This window comes from Squalius cephalus, assembly GCF_949319135.1.
Source record: "Squalius cephalus genome assembly, chromosome: 23".
NCBI lineage: Eukaryota > Metazoa > Chordata > Actinopteri > Cypriniformes > Leuciscidae > Squalius > Squalius cephalus.
The window spans coordinates 17,197,751-17,217,662 of record NC_137144.1 but is presented as its reverse complement, the minus strand read 5'-3'; the positions used below and the strand labels follow the sequence as shown (position 1 = coordinate 17,217,662).

The 19,912-nt window shown below is 37.5% G+C and overlaps 1 protein-coding gene and 1 long non-coding RNA gene across 3 annotated transcripts; both read left to right on the top strand.

Moving 5' to 3' along the window:
* The first annotated feature begins 4,795 nt into the window (after window positions 1-4,795).
* Window positions 4,796-13,441, top strand: LOC307151337. Of its 2 annotated transcripts, XR_013819865.1 has the most exons (5): window positions 4,796-5,674; window positions 6,952-7,185; window positions 7,459-7,582; window positions 7,991-8,281; window positions 13,334-13,441. It is a non-coding gene; the product is annotated as an uncharacterized lncRNA (long non-coding RNA). The 2 variants fall into 2 exon arrangements; XR_013819866.1 differs by lacking the exon at window positions 13,334-13,441 and having other exon boundaries at window positions 7,991-8,807.
* A 2,342-nt stretch (window positions 13,442-15,783) lies between these two features.
* On the top strand, window positions 15,784-19,670 carry cav2 (caveolin 2). Its single transcript, XM_079859309.1, has 3 exons — window positions 15,784-16,021; window positions 16,763-16,950; window positions 18,863-19,670. Exons 1-3 carry the CDS (start codon window positions 15,872-15,874, stop codon window positions 19,011-19,013), a joined length of 489 nt encoding a protein of 162 aa, XP_079715435.1. The 5' UTR covers window positions 15,784-15,871; the 3' UTR covers window positions 19,014-19,670.
* Window positions 19,671-19,912: the final 242 nt, after the last annotated feature.

The following is a 19,912-nucleotide window of genomic DNA, read 5'->3' as shown; positions in this document are numbered from 1 at the left end:
ATGAACTAACTTCATCACAACACAACAACTTGCAGCCACATTGTTGTCCAGATCAAAGCTTTTTATATAACTTAGCTACTTATGCGTTCATGTAAGAGGGACTCTTGTATTTTTGACTCTTGACTCTTGTCTTGTATTTTAATGAGCATAGAGTGTTTTGCCCCAAACTCATCTGATGGTTTCAGATCATTAATCAGATATCACTGAAATAAAGAGGATACTGTTTATACAAAATTCCTCCTCAAGCAACAGCACCAGTTTATTCCCATTGCCATGCCAACAGTCTGGTAAACGGCAACAGTGTGGAAAGATTAACAGTTGTGTGAAGTTTCACCGGGCACTGGGTGAAATCCTTTGCGATCCACCAGCAGCTCATTTCTCGCAATGGCTAAATGGTGCAATAATCCAGGCTATTTACGCAATATTGCATTTGTATTTTTGCAGAATTTGTGTCAGACACAGGTTACCAACCTATCATTTCGCTTGGATTTTAACAATAGTTTATTGTTTAAAATCTCATGTTTTGGTCCACATAATGAATAAAATTACTTTTATTGTATAGCCAAAAAGCACTTTTTTTTTACATTTAAAAAAAAAATCTTCTTTTTTTTCTTCACAGAAGAAAGTAGAAATACTGAAGATCAGTCTTTCTACACATCATTCATGAAAAACCAACAAACAAAAAGACTTTTTCATGGTCATGTTTGCGGCATTTGAGGAGAATCCTCCATCATGTGGAAGGAGTTTCCCAACCTCACCTCTCTCCCAGAAAACATGGGTGGGTTCACGTGCTCTCTAATGACAATATATTGAGCAAGCTATGCTTTACCCAATTTCATTAGCACATTTTCTCTTCCTCCCTCCCTCTTTCTGACTGTTTCTTTCTCCCGTTGCTGCAATCTAAACTGAAGACACACATGGGCCTTTCACACCACTTCTGGAAAATTCCTCTCCTCTCAGTCTTTGCTTTAGGGAGGATATGCTCATTTATATCTGTGTTTGTAGGTTATACGCCCTGTGGGCATCTGTGGACTGAGGGGTGTGCCAGGGCAGGGCTTTTAAAATGAGATTCTTCCCTATGCGTTTACTGTTACACTACTGTTTGAAAGTGTGGGGTTAGTTAGATTTTTCAGTTTTTTTGATAGAAATCTCTTATGCTCAACGAAGCTGTATTTATTTGACCAAAAATACAGTAAAAACGGCAATATTGTGAAATTTCAAATAACTATTTTTCTATTTGAATGTATTTATACCTGTGATGGCAAAACTGAATTTTCAGTATCATTACTCCAGCCTTCAGTGTCACATGATCCTTTAGAAATCATTCTAATGTGCTGATTTGCTGCTCAAGAAACATTTCTTATTATCAATGTTGAAAACAGTTGTGCTGCTTACTTTTTTGAGAAAACAGTGATACATTCTTTGATGAATGAGATTTTTTTTTCTTCAATCTTTTGAACAGTAGTGTATTTCCAAAAATCAGCATGTAATACTAAGAATCACATTCAAAATCATTTTGCATTTGGTTAGATGTGACATTGCCTTAAAAATATAAATTACATTGGCCTCAAAAAGTATCTGGACACATTTTGTTTTTGTCCAAACAATGAATGTCAATTAGGTCTGAAACAATGTTGGCTCTGTTTTTTTTTTTTTTTTTTTTTTTTTTTTTTGAATACCGTCTTTTGTGTCACTTAAGGGATAAAGTCACACAAGTTCGGAACAACAGGAGTGAAAGTAAATGATGATTTTATTTTTGTGTGAACTATCCCTTTAAACTTCAAGTATTTCTCCCACAAAACCCAAAATGCTTCATCTCTTGGCCTCCAGAGTTCAGTCAAAGCCAGTTATCTTTCAAACAGACATATCAATGGTTAAGACCCCATTTTCTGCCAAACATTTGGGGTCTTTCCATGCAATAAATTTAGCGACTCACAATGAACTCCAAGGAAACAAGGGAGGAATGACATATTTGTGAATTCCCAAGTGTCCCTCAGCACTGTATAATGATTGTGGTTAGCTTCTTCAGACACACCTCTGTGTCTGAATTTATGTGTGTTGAATAATAAAAACAGAAGGAGTGAGAAAAAGTGGGAGGCTGAATAGATAGAGAGAGACACACCCTGATAAAACTTTTTTTAACATCTTCCAGATGATATCGCTATGCTGATGCTTGGTTTGAAAACAACCTCTGATTCATGTCAGTGTATCCAGCTGGTGCCTGCCCTGTTGTTTTCATGTCATGTGTCTGCATTTCCAAAATTCCTCCAGACCTGGCCTTCTTAAATAAACACTTGTGAAGAGAAATACTTAAAAAATATTTTAAAATGTAAAATAAATATATAAAACATGTAATTGATCACTATATATATATATATATATATATATATATATATATATATATATATATATATATATATATATATATATACATATATATATATATATATATATATATATAAAACAATTAATATAGAAACTATATATATATATATACACTCACCTAAAGGATTATTAGGAACACCAGTTCAATTTCTCATTAATGCAATTATCTAATCAACCAATCACATGGCAGTTGCTTCAATGCATTTAGGGGTGTGGTCCTGGTCAAGACAATCTCCTGAACTCCAAACTGAATGTCAGAATGGGAAAGAAAGGTGATTTAAGCAATTTTGAGCGTGGCATGGTTGTTGGTGCCAGACGGGTCGGTCTGAGTATTTCACAATCTGCTCAGTTACTGGGATTTTCATGCGCAACCATTTCTAGGGTTTACAAAGAATGGAGTGAAAAGGGAAAAACATCCAGTATGCGGCAGTCCTGTGGGCGAAAATGCCTTGTTGATGCTAGAGGTCAGAGGAGAATGGGCCGACTGATTCAAGCTGATAGAAGAGCAACTTTGACTGAAATAACCACTCGTTACAACTGAGGTATGCAGCAAAGCATTTGTGAAGCCACAACACGCACAACCTTGAGGCGGATGGGCTACAACAGCAGAAGACCCCACCGGGTACCACTCATCTCCACTACAAATAGGAAAAAGAGGCTACAATTTGCACAAGCTCACCAAAATTGGACAGTTGAAGACTGGAAAAATGTTGCCTGGTCTGATGAGTCTCGATTTCTGTTGAGACATTCAGATGGTAGAGTCAGAATTTGGCGTAAACAGAATGAGAACATGGATCCATCATGCCTTGTTACCACTGTGCAGGCTGGTGGTGGTGGTGTAATGGTGTGGGGGATGTTTTCTTGGCACACTTTAGGCCCCTTAGTGCCAATTGGGCATCGTTTAAATGCCACGGCCTACCTGAGCATTGTTTCTGACCATGTCCATCCCTTTATGACCACCATGTACCCATCCTCTGATGGCTACTTCCAGCAGGATAATGCACCATGTCACAAAGCTCAAATCATTTCAAATTGGTTTCTTGAACATGACAATGAGTTCACTGTACTAAAATGGCCCCCACAGTCACCAGATCTCAACCCAATAGAGCATCTTTGGGATGTGGTGGAACGGGAGCTTCGTGCCCTGGATGTGCATCCCACAAATCTCCATCAACTGCAAGATGCTATCCTATCAATATGGGCCAACATTTCTAAAGAATGCTTTCAGCACCTTGTTGAATCAATGCCACGTAGAATTAAGACAGTTCTGAAGGCGAAAGGGGGTCAAACACAGTATTAGTATGGTGTTCCTAATAATCCTTTAGGTGAGTGTATATATATATATATATAAAATCTGTAGCCCTAGGAAATGTAAGTATGCCATGTACTGTATTTTTTCCCAATGAATGTGCCATGTTGTGGCAGCAACTTCAAATAGGCTATAATGCGTTTCCAGTGACTCACTATCCTTTTTTTTTTTTTTTTTTTTTGTACTGGCCACTCCTATTCCGCTCAGGTGCAGTCTTCACCTATTAACATTTAATGCAAATAGTCTTGCTATGCAGAGCCCCAGTATCTGTTTACAATGTAAAAACCTTGACTATATATGTGACCCAGTCACATGGGTACATTTTTTGAAATTGAGATTTATACATCACATGGAAGCTGAATAAATAAGATTTCCATTGATGTATGGTTTGTTAGGATAGGACAATATTTGGCCGAGATACAACTATTTGAAAATCTGGAATCTGAGGGTGCAAAAAAATCGAAACATTGAGAAAATCGCCTTTAAAGTTGTCCATTTATGTTCGCGATTGTGCTGCATTCACTCACAAAAATAAATGTTTTATAATATATTTACGGTAGGATATTTACAAAATATCTTCATGGAACATGATCTTTACTTAATATCCTAATGATTTTTGGCAGAGAGAGTATGAATAAATGAGGGAACTTGTAACAGAATATGGCAACTGTAGGAATTGAAGCCCCACCTTTTGGTTAAAACAGCCAATCACATTTTTAATAGAAAAGTCACCTGATTTTTGTGTGTGTGATGAGCTAAAGTAGCAAAATGTATTATACTATTTTGCATTTTATTTATGAATATATGTTGCTGAAATATAATGTTCAGTCTTTCCCCATTTAGATAGATGCCTTCCATTAGCACAGCATTCAAGAAGATTAATGGCACCTCTTACATCTGCTACGCCTCATTGAAACATCCCTCAACCATCTTCCCATCTGGTGTTCTCTACCTGATAAATGCATTGTGTGAGAAGCAAAGATGACCTGCGTCAATAGTCGGAAGCTCTCGGCCGAAGCCGCATGATGAAAGTAGACATCTCAAAGAGGAACTGTTTTCACGTCTCCTGTCCAAAAACAGTTGCAGTCGTTTCCTCAAGCTACTGCAAGCTGGAGGACAATACAAGGGTGTGTCTTAGGCCTTTGGGGGAAGATTTATGCTCTCTGTCCCATTTGTATGGGCTTCCACTGACAGGAGGAGTTCCCCGCTCGAAGAATTCTCCCACACAGACGACCCACGTGGCGAGCAGGGATGTCCTCGGATAATTTTAGCCAGCTGACGTCGTTATGTGTTCCTACCTTACATCTGTTCCTCCTTTTGTTCCTGATGTCTGCTATTAACTGTATCGCTTTTTCGTCTCTGAAATTTAATGTCAAACACATGTGCTTCTGCAAGGAACAAAGCTGTTTGAGAGAGAATTTATGTTAGCAAGCAACCAGACCTCAAGTCTCTATCTCCCTAACGCACAATGTTATGTTTTGGACCCCATTGACTTTCACTGTGTGGACAAAAACAGATTCTTCAAAATATCTTTTGTGTTCCGTAGAAAAAAAGAAAGTCAGGTTTGGAATGACTTGAGCGTGAACTATGTACTATCCCTATAACAACATTATTTTCCCTATAATTTTATCATGGATACTAGATCTTTTCCTGAAATCTCATGATCTCAGAAGGTAGATTCATTTTTTGCACATGGCACATCAGGGAAAATCTCACAGAGAGCTCACATTCATCACAACTCGAACACATCCTGCCTGGAGTCCATTGCAGGAAAGAGTGGGTCACCATAACATTATGTAATGGGCTCTTTGCTGTCATGGCAACGCTGTGGGAACTGGAACTGTGTATTTGTGCGGTTGGAGGCTGTGGCGTATGTTGACAGAATGTTCCTCACATTGGGCTCCTGGATGGGCTTGGCTATAAACACTCAGTCAGGGAGTTCCCTCTCTGACACAATTCGGGGTTTGGAGTACTGTGCAGGTATGTATTACTACGTTTTTGGTCACATTCACTTATTTTTCATTTTTCCAAAAAGATCTTAGGCCAGATCAATTCGCCAAAGGCAATTTTGTAAGTCCAGAAGTATTTATCTTAACGTCTTTTCATAATTTAACCATTTGATAACTATTTTGATAACTAATTATTTAAAGCTATGTTGTCAGTGCACTACAAATGAACTGGTATGCATTTATCTTGTTATTCAAATTGATAGAAAATAGAAGGCCTAAGAGATTTCTGATCCATTAATGTTGGCAATGGGTTTGCCAATGGGTTAAACTCTAACCCATCAAAAGTATACTATTAACACACACACACACACACACACACACACAGAGGGACGTCAAAGGATAAGTTGGAGACTGTTTACCAGTTAATTCATCAGAAAATTCAACAACATTTACAAAAAAGTAAAATCTACACTGTGACAGAAAGTAGTCTTTGATTGTCTAAATATATATATCCAAATGCAATAGCTAATAAAAGTTATTAATTATGTCTGAAAACACTGTTCTCAGCAACAAGGCTTTCCCCAACCATGTTTAAAAATAGGGTCTTCTATCTAGTGGTTACACTTATACATATATATCAATATAAATAATGTAAAATTTGGTAAATGTTATTATTCTTTTATATTTGTGTGGTAGCATGTTTTATTAGTGTCTTAACTTCCACAACCCTGAGAAGTACATTTTGTTAAAAATTTGTGTGTGTGTGTGTGTCAGTTTTTCAACGGGCCCCTTAGGATCCCTGGACCTCAGTTTGATTCTAGTTGATCTATTTACATACCTTGACTAATTGCATCAATTATGGCACTTCTGTCACTTTAATTGAGAGCTATTTACGGTACAGTTTGATCCGGGGAGAGTTCCTTTATTCTTTGTCATTCACGTGTAACATTAAAGTAAACCATTTGAGCGGAGCCCTCTGTATCATTTGTGAGAAAAAATGTTGCATTTTGAGGCGAGTATGACTCACTGGACTTAAATGAGGGATACAAAAAATGAGAGACATTTTCCCTTGTGGTTTGTAGTATGTTGGCATTAGGGATGATAGATTTAAAAAATGAACAGTGAAGAATAGTTATGGCTCCTCACATGTCAGACAGTGTGTTTATAATGACTTGTATCTGTTACTAATGGGTACAAAGGTCTGATAAGGGACGTATCCACCGGGTGAGCCCCTTTCCTGATAAAGAAGGCACTGTCTGCATCACTCTGAGTCACCGGGCCTGTGTTTGTGTTTTTTATTGTATCCAGGCAGTCTGAAGTTTCCATCCTTCAGCTCGGAGCAGCACTTTCCTGAACTCTGGCCAGGAAAATGTGTGTCGGCTTGGCAGCTCGGCTGTGGGAAGACTATGGGCAAAAACTTGTGGAGTTTTGCGGCAAAGGGCTTTATATAGCATTACAGCTCCTCGGGACTCCCTCTTTGGTGTAGATTTAGGTATCAGTAGAGGGATACTGTACAGCAAGAGCTTCAATTACATGAACATAGTAAGTGAAAATGAGAGTTGATGGAGTACAAACAGCATATGACTTGGATAAATTAGTGTGTTATGGTTCAAAATTAATATCGTGCTTGTAAAATGTAAAATGGATCTTTTGTAGACATTTTTTTGGCCATGGAGCTCAGTCCACTTACATGAGTTTGACCCCTGGGACCAATGGCCTGTTACCTCCAGATAAAGCTTTAATTTCATGTTCAGCTGCACAAGGAAAACAAATGCTATTCCCCGGTCTCTGCTAATTACTGACATCCCATTTCAGGAAGAAGTTTGGCCCACTCCTCCTGTTTTCTCTGTTATCAACTGTACATAACATCCTGCATGAGCACTGAGGCAGGCCGGTCCACTCAGAGAGAGAGAAATAGACAGAGAGACTCCTGTATCAGGTTGGTGAGGGAGGAAGACTAAATTATTAAAATATTATATGGAAAATATTGACTTATTTTAGGTGACACGTCCCCACTATTATAATAATGTAATAGGTATGAAACCTAGCCTATTTAAAATAGATTTAGTTTTTATTTAGTAATGCTAAGTTATAACTAGGGCTGTCATTCAAATATAACTGTTGTCATTAACGTCATGATCTCTGATCAGTTTTTAGAATGAGAACACGGTAATAAAATAAAAATATAAATTTGGTAAATATGTATATGGTAAAAAAAATAACAATGTGGTATGTGAAAACAATAGTAATAGTAATAGTTTTTTGCATTAAGCATATTTAAAAACCATTTTTTAGGGTAACTTAAAAAGGTTAAAAATATTTTGTAAAATATTTTTCTCTCTCTCAGATTTTCCTGAGAATGCCAATGCAGTTGCTCTGTTTATGAATCCACATTGGTCACTACTTAATTCCCCCTGAATATGCCCGCCTTTAAACATGAACAGTGTGATGATGCCAAAGCAACTGAAACCTCCCTTTTCTCCATGGTATGATGAACGGATGACCGTAGGCTTTCGAACTAACCATTCACAGCCTACTCATGCTGGATGGCAGCGTATCCGACCGGAGACGTCTGCAAGGAAATTAGCAAATACAGAGATTTTTGGCAACAGCTCTGAGGAACATTTGTGTTTCAAAGGTGATGTATTATGAATCTGTGAAGAAGCATGCACTTTCAAACCCTTTGAACATGAAAAATTATATCAGAACTGAAGGCTTTCAACATGCCTGTCCCTTTAAGGCAAATAAGTTCACTCGGCAGCCATTATGGAAGGCAGTACTAGGAATAAAAGTACAGCTCCTTTATACTTTACATCTTAACTGTTTGTAAAGATTGTATTTTATAAATATTTTAAATGTAGCTTCATGAATGTAGCTCTAAAACAGTGTATTTTTCAGACTAGCATAGAACTTGCTCAAGCGTAGAGTAAAAAATATATTTTTTAAAAGATCATTGGCTCTTTAACTGAAACCATTTCTACAGCTGCTATATTAAGTGTTGCAATTTTCCCATTAATTTTTCTATGAGTAGTCCGTCCCCCCTTCTCTTGCAATGTCTCTGATTATGCTAGGATCCTGAAGTACCCTAAAATCTCCTTACATGGTTTTGGAGGAAACATTCAACTCTGCCGAGCAGCTGATATGGACATGCTCCTGCCGTCACCACAGAGGAAAAAAAAAACCTGAGGACTGTGTGTTTAAAATTCCCCGGTTGAAAGTCCCAGTGGACCTTTATGTTTTGCTCTCAGAGTTCGCCATCAAATTTAAGAGCTGCTAAAAAAAAAAAAGGGGGGGGGGGGGGGGGCAATGATATGGGACTTGCAGTGAACATGCTTCAACTCATTTTTTTTAAGACCTTGAATATTTGATAATATGTATATTTGAGTTATCCCTATTATGTAATTAATTATATTCCTAACAGCTCAAACGGGACACACACAGTTTAACCCTTTAACAGTATCTACTCCTGTCAAATGACTGTGTAATCTTTTCAATTGAAGTTAATTTTTATAACTCGCTGCAGTTAATTGGGCATGTCGAGAGGTATTTTTTTAGCCTTCATAAGAAGGCAGCCTGAGGCATGTTCTTCCCTGCCTTTGTACAAGCGGATGTGATTTTCCATTAACTTGTTAACACACATCAGCGGCATTTAACCACCCCTCCACAACACCTGAAAACATTTTCGCTGACTTGTCTAAATGTCATTAAGCACATTTGAGTACATTTAATTTCAAAACACAAAAGAGATAGTTCAACCAAAAATGAATGTTTCCATTGATTAAGTCAGTTATCATTTACTCACCCTGGTGTTTTCTAATGCCGTATGCCATTCTTTCTTTTTCGGCTCAGATAAGGAGATTTTGTTTTTAAATGTCCCACTCACACTCATCCATAAGATGGCAGTGAACAGAGACCATCATCAAGCTTTAAAAAAAAAAAAAAATGGAAATGTATCAGAAAGGTCCCATGCGACGTGTCGTATATTCCAAGTGTTCTGGGGGTATGCGATAAGGTTCGGTGATAAACGAACAAAAATGTATTGTATTATTTAACGAAAATCCTGACCTTGGCCGTTGGTTTTCTCATGAGACTCTATTGAACTGCGCCACTAATAGAGTCTAATGAACATGTAGTCCTGCACAAAAGACAAACAGCCAAGGTCAGGATTTAAATTTGGGTTTGTTTTTTACCAAACCCCATTGTATATTCCCAGAACACTTGGAGTGTACAACACATGTTGCATGGGACCTTTCTGTGATACTTTACATCTTTTTTTAAAAGCTTGATGCTGGTCGATATTCATTTCCATTATATGGACAAGTGCGAAAAAACTATCCCTTTAAGGCAAAGTTGATCACAGTAGATCACATGTACAGTACAGTACAGTACACATACAGTATGTAAAGTATCACAAACGATATGAATCATGCTGTATAGGCCTAGTCTTCTAATATCATGTGATAGCTTTGCATTAACCTGACAAAAAAGTCATTATTCAATGGAAATGATCAGAAACAATGATTCATGTCAAAGCATTTTTGTACTTGAGCCTGAGACTGTATTCACTGTACCTGAGATGGGCCACGGGAATGAATGGAAGAAATTGGAATCCAATTTGGTGGCTCTAGTAAAGTAAGTCCCTCCTTGAACATAAAAGAGCCAGTCTGCAAAGTCACCAGTCTGAACCTTCGCTCAGTGCATGTACATTGGCTGGACCGTCCAGATTCCAGAATATAGAGTTTTTAGCATTATTGAAAGGTAAGAAACAATGTTTATGGTACCAGCCTTGTCAGATTTTACTGCTGAATTGAAATGTTATTGAAATGTGACTTTGACAAGTTTTTGTTTCCCCATTTAATTAGACAGGAGCTTTACTTTCATGACTTAAAATAGCTGCCTTGAATTGCTAGCCTAAAGGACATTAGCATTAGCATGGTCTTTGGAATACTTTCAAAAGCACCACCAGTTTGAAAACTAATTGCCAACTCTTAAACCTTTTATTAAACCCAGATAGCTTTCGCAAGCCAAAAAAGGTCTCAAGAAGATCATATTCCTCAAGAGCTCCCAATGGAAATTCAGCTTCCTTATGACCACGCCCTTTGTTTTTTGTCTGCTCATTGTTTGTGCTAATATTGGGTTAGTGAAGAGCAGTGATCTCTCACACATCTGTTTTCAAATACTCATTACACCCTCAATCAAGCGAGCAGGGTTTTGGTGGTCTCATTATTGTGTGTTCATGACCGGAGCTTCCTTTTGAACTCCCCGGGACACTCCACCCACCTGCGCACACTCATTCACTCCAGGTCACATTCGCACCGCGGGAAGTGTGTGGTCCGATAGCTGCGTATTTGGTTTCAAACACTGTTTTTCCATGAAAAGACAAAGGTTTGATGACACTGAGCTTGGAATTCAGCCTGCAGGGTTCACAGTGTCAAAAACTGCGGTGAAGGCCGTACAGTTTATGTAGCTGAGTTTTCCTTGCGTACTGATGTCCATAATGATAGATTGATTGATTTAGAGTACACACTTTTATGTGGACTGCATAAATGAGACAATTAACCACTCATCGGTATCCCTGAGATGATGTTTGTGGAGCAAGGTGGAAAGGAGGCAGCCGAGGCCTAAAAATAGCCTCAACAGAACCGTTTCATCGCCGTAGCTTGGAAGGAAAGAGAAGGAAAGCTGTGTGTGAGCTGATAGTGTGGTTGGAGAGAACGAGGGAGAGAAGGCGTAATTAAAGACTAAATTTAACTTGGGAATTCCACTTTGGGGGAACCCTAGTTGAGAGTTTGCGTGACTGACTATTTCAGAGGCCATTAGCAACATGCTAACTGCCCTCAACTCAAGATGAAAAAACACTACAGAAAAAACAACAAAAGGGCTTTTCTCTCTCTAATTGTGTTCCCCTCAGCCCACACCCTTTTGGCACAGAATCAGGGTGAGTGTTCCTGTAAAACTTCACTGTTGCTAAATTTGGGGGTCCGTGGCTAGCATGGTTTTAGCTAATTCAGGTAGCGCATTCAAGGGTAGTCCTCATATTCCAGTGCAAACAAGTATGGAAAACTACTAGAGCAGTGACGGTTGACAGTGTTTGCTTTGGACTGCACGGCTACTCCTGCATTTTCAGTCACCTGGTTCAAATGTACACATTGTTAATAGTTAACTGTGAAAATGATAAATTAAAGCTTGAATAAAATTAATTGGTTTATGTAACACATTCATGTTTTACGGTGATGCAGATAGATAGATAGATAGATAGATAGATAGATAGATAGCCACGCCCATTGTCTAAGAAAACTGCATATTCAGACATAATACTCATTTTGGACTAATCATTTTCACATACTATACAGTAGAAAAATATAGGTATATTTGAACATGAGGTAACATGATGGAAACAACATTGAGGACAGAAAAAAACATGAAATATTCACAAAGAAAATTCCTTTTCACTTTAGATGTTATTTAAAATTAGTTTTATTAAATATTAACATAAATGTAAAAAATATTTAAAACACATACCTATGTTCACCCAAATGTGATAAATAACAACTAATATTATTTCTAAACATACTGAGTTTATGATTCTGTCCAGTGCTGCAATATGTTTTCATGAAGGGAACATTTATCACTAGGGCAGCTTATAAAAGCACAAAGGAGGTGCATGAAACAGGATCACTGGCCAGCATTTCCAGACTTGGCCTAAAATGAAGGGAAAAGGCACACCTGAAGCTGTTGAGTAACAGCACCGGTATGCACGATCTGAAGCGTTTAGAGTCATCTACCTGATCTAAACTATGCTGGAAAATGGTTTGAGGGGTCTGTCATGCGGTGGAGATGAATATTCCTCCGTGTGCGACTGGGCAGCCGTGTCAAAGCTGCAGGATTGAAGCTTGTAAGGACTCGAGGGCTTCTTCATGCAACACCTCAGCAAAAGTTGCTCCACAGTTAGTAGCCTAAATGGAAAAAAACGTATTTATCTCTTCCCGCTAAGCTCACCTACTCTATCGACTAATGCGACCTCGGGCTCTGGGCGGATCCCCGATGTGTTTACCACACCTTCAGCCAGTGTGTGTTCGCAAGCACAGAGCAACGTGGGTACAGATGAAGAGATTGGGTGCTTTTGACAGGTTTATTGTGCTTGGAAAAGTTACAACGCATTAAATTTGATCTGTATAGACAAAGGTACTGGCAGAGAGCACGAAGGCTAATGTATTCTCTCTAGTTTCATTTCCTAAAGTTGATCTAAGCTCAGTCTTTATAAGAGTCAATGGAGAAACAAATGCCGCCTGAATGAGTTATGCAATGTTTAAGCAAAGAGTTTCATCAGTGAGTGCTGTAAAGTATGTGCTGTTTCCTTTTGCTGAAGACTTTAATTGAAATCTGTTTTGATTGCCAATTGCCTACTCTACAAGTAGCCAGGAACACTGTATTCACACTTAATTTTTTTGTATAGTGTAATTGTAGTAATTGTTCTCTAATGCATGTGAAAATATGAGGTTCCAGACCTGGAAGGTGATGACAATAGAGTAACATTGCTATAGGCTGATTCTCACGATTACCGCATGTCAGGGTTTATTATGATGTGCCAGTATAAGGAGATTCACAGAGCTGAGAGCTTTAACAGATGAGGTGACTGTCAGGAAGGCCCATCTGATATCATTGTGCTGAATTCATTGTTTTTCTGCAGGTAGATTTATATCACAGAACCATGGAATGTGACCTTTGGCTAATTCATCAAAACTCCCCAGCACTGTTTGTGCCTTAGGATGAACAGTTTTCCTCACACCCTGAGCATGTGAGTGTACATTTTAATCTTTATATACATGTTTGTTTATTATGTTTTTGGTGCATGATATTTTATAATCTGAACTAACCTTACCTTGTATTAAAAAGTCTAATTATTTCATATTTTAATAGACTTACTGATTTTGAAACAGAGTTGTCTGCATGATGATTGCACCACATGACGTTTTGTTAAAATATTTTTTTGTAATATCTTTTTTAAATATATATTCATAAAAAGTAATAATAAAAGTATCCTTTTTAAAAAATGAAAAAAAAAAAAAATTCATTATGATTCCAGGACTATTCCATATTTTTGACTTCATGCTCCCCCCAAAAAAATCCAAATGAATTTATTTCAGAAATTAAAAATATTAGTGGATTTCAGTGGATTACATTTTAATGTATTTTTGAAAAATGTAAAATATATATATATTTTCAAAAATACATTAAAATGTAATCCACTGAAATCCACTAATATTTGTAATTTCTGAAATAAATTCAATTGGATTTATTTAAACAAATTCAATTGAAATTTCAAAATTTGAAAAAAAATTCAAATTCAAATTTGAAAAATTTTCATTATAATATATATATATATATATAATAATAATAATCAATGCTGTTGACCCGAGTGCCCAAAAATAGTCATGACCAACATACCAAGTCCTCATGGAAAGTATTTTAAAACTGCTTCACTTGATTTGCTAGTAATAGCTAATTACCTCAGCTATTAAATTTGACTTGTTTTATGCAACATTATAAGGCAGCTGTCATTCACCTGCTAAGTTGTCATGAAAATGACATATTGGTTTGATTACTTTGCTTCAGTAGCTTGTTGGGCTGGTCCCATATCCTCAAGGGGAAAACTGTTGAACTTGCAAACTTAAGTTATTATGATGGTAAAAAAATTGCTATTCAAAATATATCGATCTCTATTGAATAGATCGATCTGACTTGCCTGCCAAACCCTTCATCACAGATTATAGTAGGCCTACTATACATTCATTGAAGAGTTTAGCAGTGAAGTCTGATTGCTCTTTCACATTTTTATTTTGACCAAAAAATTTATAAAAATACAGTACACCCACATCAAACTCGAGATCATAGATCTAGACCGTTCATGATGCTGACAAAGTTTGATCACCACTTCAATCACACACGCTGTTTTGCTGTTGGAAATCAGCTGTGTGTTTATCCATAGGGATTATGGCCTGTATTGTGTGTGTCCATGTGGGTAGAATGTGCTTTTCACTTCCACTGTTGTGCTTTTGCTCTGCTGTCATGAGCCACCACGGCCTCTCCCCTTTTTCCTCCCGACTGTCACAACACAATGAGTTTGTTGTTTATGTGTGTATTAGCTCCAGTGAAACTCCCTCCATTCCTTCTGGATATAGATAAACATTATATTCAGACGTTTGGTAAGAATTATGAAAACAAAGTGTTAGGGGCTATACATGTTTAGCAGAATGACCAAGCTGGCCACCATCCACTTTCATTGTGGAAAATAACAGTTTGGAAATTTTGTTATAGGTTAATTTATCTGATATTTGAAGACTCTTATTGACACACAGATGAGGGTCTTTATCATTGCCTTTTTTTTCTTCTTCTCTTTTTTATACATGTTGGTTGCACCACATGACTTTGATTTGGCAGAAAAAAACAAAGGCAAAAAAGTCAAATAGCAATGCAAATACCATCACTGGATCAGTTTCCAGTGTAAAAAATATGGAGAGCGGCCTATTGGCTGAAGTTAAGATTGTGTCTGAAATCTAAAAAAAGACTGCCTTCTAAGGTAGCACACTTGGTTTTAAAACAGTACAGTTTATGCATAAAATCAATAACTGTGTGTTGGCAGTCTGTTGAATGGCTGAGCTCCAGAAAATCAATGTAGCTTTCAATGGATTTTTGACAGTTCAGCATAAAAGGGTTCTTCAGGACAATATGGTTCTATAAAGAACTTTAGGCATAGAATAGATGTGTAAATAACCTTTAAAGAACAAAAAATACCTCCTACAAGAATTCAGTGAAGCTTAATGATTAATGAAGAGCAAGACGGGGGTAAATAAACATTTAGCAATGCCCTAAAGTTTAAAAACTTCATATGAATGAATGAATGAAACGGGTGAGGAAAAAACACTTCAAATAGCGACCTATATGCTGCTCTGATAACAATAACAATATGCCAACATTCCTTGAATTCTGTTTCAATAAACTGTGTTTTGAGATAAGGACGGCTAGACAGGGATTTATTCCTAAAAAGGTTCCTTATCGTTGTTCCACATTTGTTTGGAGCTGTGAATTGAGCGCCGGTTGTGAGTTTTGTCTGCGCGTGAACGCGTCTTCCGTGAGGGGCGTGGACGCGTCCTGTCTCGAGCGCAGAGTGCGCGTACAGCAGGCGCGACAGACAGCAGTGCGCGCCTCGCACCTCCAAAACAAAAAAATGGGACTTGAAAAAGAAAAATCGGAGACCAGTGTCATTATGGATGAGGATGAATTCAATAGATCGATTGAACCTATACTTGGAAAAAAACCGAAAGTGTATTCAGATGTACCGGACAGAGATCCTAACGATATTAACTCGCACTTAAAGGTAGGTGACAACTTAATGCGAGAGATTTTAATATGACTTATTTTATTAATGTTTACTAATAAACATCGTTACTATACAACTGACTAAACATCGTTGATATAAGAATTGATAACGTGTTTCTGACGGTATGATGCGAAGTTCTTTTAACTTACCGACATTCACGTGCATTGTTTTTTAGAATGAGTCTATTCTATTGAATAAGTGTATGTTGCACATGCGCAATAATAATCTTCTTTTTTTTTTTTTTTTCAATTCAGTTTTGAGTAGATTGGCATGGCTGTTTTGCATACCGCAGGCTACTCCATTAATATAGTAATAGCCTACCATAGACTTTAGTTTCACTTTATTTTGATGTCCCCTTTACCATTCTGTTTACTATATACGTTAGTAGAGTATTAGTAGACTGGTAGGGTTAGGGTTAGAATAAGTTGACATGTAGTTACAAAGTCAGTAGAATGTCTGTTGGAGGACCATCACAATAAAGAGTTAGCATAAGCAGACCGTCTACTAATTCTCTAATTAGTTGACATGTAGTTGCAAGAATGTTACTTATAGTTAACAGAATGTTCAAAAGGGACCATCAAAATAAAGTGTTACATAGACTTTCAGCAACACTGATCTCTTGGTCTTTAAATGTGTGTAGTTAAAATAAAGTGACATTTTCTTTCTTTTTATACATTTGGACTAATTTAGTTGAGTTTGTGCACTATTGATCTTCATGTTTTTTGCTTGATTCCACAGGTTGGTTTTGAAGACATCATCGCTGAGCCGATCTCCACTCACAGCTTTGACAGAGTGTGGATCGGCAGTCATGCTGTGTTCGAGCTGGTGAAATACGTCTTCTACCGGATCCTCACCACGTTTCTGGCTATTCCCTTGGCATTTATTGCGGGGATTGTTTTCGGGATCCTCAGCTGTATACATATTTGGTATGAAAAGACTTCTTGTTGAAGGCTGTTGGCTCTCTGTTGTATTTTCCACAGCCCAATTGCAAAATATTTGCCATGGCCACTTCCCACCTAGATAAAGACTTGCATTTGACAAAATTGAAGAAATACCACAGATAAAGTCTTGCATATCGGTTTTGTGCAGCACAGGTGGGCCTGCATTTTCACATATGGTGGAAAAATCTACACATAACTCGCATTGGATTGTTAACATTCTAGTCAAGTGTTTTTTTCCAACTTCTTAGGGGTTTGACACATGCAAGCAGAAACTTGGCAAAGCTTGGTGCTTGACCCTTGTGCAATTTAGATCAGCAGCTCTTTCAGGGTCAGTGTTCCTGAGGTGAACACATTAGCACACTGTACAAACTTTACAACCCAGAGTAGTAGAGTGACCCCATTAGCTTAGGAATGAGTCGTGCTGACAAATTTGCCAGATAAGATCAAATGTCAAGATGTAGCTTATTAAGGAAGAGAAAACTACTTTTTAAAAATTTTGCATGTCTATGGTCTTATAGTGGGCGACACCTTAAATTGTGGGGTTTGTTGGATACATGTCTCTTTTCTAAATGATTGTACTTATAATTTTAACCTGGTAGATGCTAAAACAGGTGAAAAAAAATCTCATCCCAGAACATCATAAAGAATTGAAAATGGGCTGTTTTTATTTGGGGTCAGTAAGTAACCACCTAGCGTCTACCCAGAATTCCCTATACCAACCACCTATACACCTTAGTAATTGCGTAGCAATGTGGTAATAGGATTTTGTAAATTTAAGGTGTCACAGACATGAATGATGCTTCAAATTATGCAGCTTGTTGAGGAATTTTACTTTTCCCAAACTCCTATCAACCATCTATCAACACACTAGCAACAACCTAGAACATCAACTACAATGCTAAGAACCTCAACAACCACATAACAACATAGCAACACCCTAACATCCACCTACATCACCAAGCATAGTGGTAAAAACCACAGGACCTTAACAGCTGCAAAGCATCACCCTAACAACCACCTAGCTTGCCAAGCATAGTGCATAGTTAGTGCATAGTGCTAAAAAAACACATAGAACCTTAGCAATCACATAGCAACACCCTAACAACCACCCAGATAACCAAGAATAATGATAATAACCACACAGAACGTTAGAATCAGCAATACAATGTCATAGCAACACCTAGACCCCCATTCAAACAGCTAAAAACCACACAGAACCTTAGAAACCGAATAGAAACACCCTAGCAACCATATAGAATGTCAAAGATAGTGCAAAAAATCGGGCAGAATTTTTGCAACCACATAGCAATGTTTTAGCAACCATCTAGAACACCAAGCATAGTGCTAAAATCACATTGAACCCTAGCAACCACCCAAAATAGTGCTAAAACCACACAGAACTATAGCAACTGCATAGCAACACCCTAGCAAACACCCACAACATTGAGGATGTGAGTTTTGCACAGGTGAGGCACCACTCACAATTAAATATTTTTTTAAATAAACAAAGCAAAAATGTGGTTCATTACAAATGAGGTTAATGTTATGAATGCTCTAAAAGACCTTTAATCTTATAAATAGGAAGATTGTTACAAAAAAATAAGATTTTAGACCTGTGCTGTAGATACTGGAAACACACTTTATGTATTCTCTCATCTCTTATGAATCCCTTACAGATGGCTAGTTACAGATCTTGCATATGGTTTTAATGTCAACAGTATCAAAGGTTACGATTTAATGGAACCATCTGAAATGAAGGATAATGCTTCGCACACTTTTCACGGTACATTTGTACTCCGGAACAAAGAGAGAGGAACTCGTTCACCTTGATGTGAATGATTATTATATAAGCCCTATATTTCAGCACACATGATGATGAGTTATTTTCCATCTGCAGGGTGGTGATGCCAGTGATCCACGGCTGCATGATGACACTGCCCTCCATCCAAGTGATCTGGACCAGCTTGATGGACATGTTTATTGGGCCTTTCTTCTTCAGCATTGGCCGGTGCTTGTCATCCATCAATATCAAGACTGTTCAAAACTGAGCAAGTCTGTCCAAATCTAACTCCGCATAGAAGTTTTGCAGAATCTTTCTGTCGTGTTCATTTGGCCTCCTTTTTGAGGGTTATTAGCTGAAGGATAAGTTGTCCTTGACTTCTTAAGCAAAGAGAAGAGAAAGAACTTTTCTTTCATTTCAGTTGACAATTGCAATATTCATTCCGTTTTTTAGCCACTGACATGTCAACCTCGTAAGTGCTGTCATGCTTTTTCAATACTGTTATGTAAGTCTAATTAAGCTTTTGTGTTACAATGTAAGACTTTTAAAAGATTTTATTGTAATGATTGAGATTTTTACCTTAAGGATAAGATATCGTGCTACTGCATGTAATATGACATTGCAATAAGCGCATGATGTGCTTGTAAGGAAAAAAATATGCAACTACTTCCAATAGGGTTGTAGTGTTGTGCGATTTGAGTTAATATTTATATTGTTTGGAGTTGATAGATTTTTATCGACAAGAGTAAATTAGATGATTTGATGGAATTTCAGTGTACAAACTATTTATGATTTTCAGGTACATTCCTATTATAGAGAGCATTCTATACAAATATCAAATTTTCTTCTGTATTAATGACTTCTTTGACTTCTATCATTCTGTAATGATAGAATAGTGCCCAAATGGCGATTAGTTTGACTTGCAAATCGACATTTGACACGCTGTTTGCCATTGATTGTGCTTTGTTAGTGGCTCCGCAGAGTAAATGGAATATTTGACTGTGCAATGGAACATTAGAGGCTCAGGTGCCGTTTCCTCACCCCTGAATGATGTCATGTAGCAAACATGCTGAACATAGCTCAGCTTATGAAAGACTGAACTAAATGCCTTTCAGTTCACAAATAAAATTATTTTTGGAAGTTGAATGGACTGTTTTCTTTCCTGAG

Coding starts and splice junctions, on each gene's coding strand:
- cav2 (XM_079859309.1), top strand. CDS start 15,872: ATGGGACTTGAAAAAGAAAAATCGGAGACCAGTGTCATTATGGATGAG. Junction 16,022..16,762: donor ATATTAACTCGCACTTAAAG/GTAGGTGACAAC, acceptor TTGATTCCACAG/GTTGGTTTTGAAGACATCAT. Junction 16,951..18,862: donor CTCAGCTGTATACATATTTG/GTATGAAAAGAC, acceptor TTCCATCTGCAG/GGTGGTGATGCCAGTGATCC.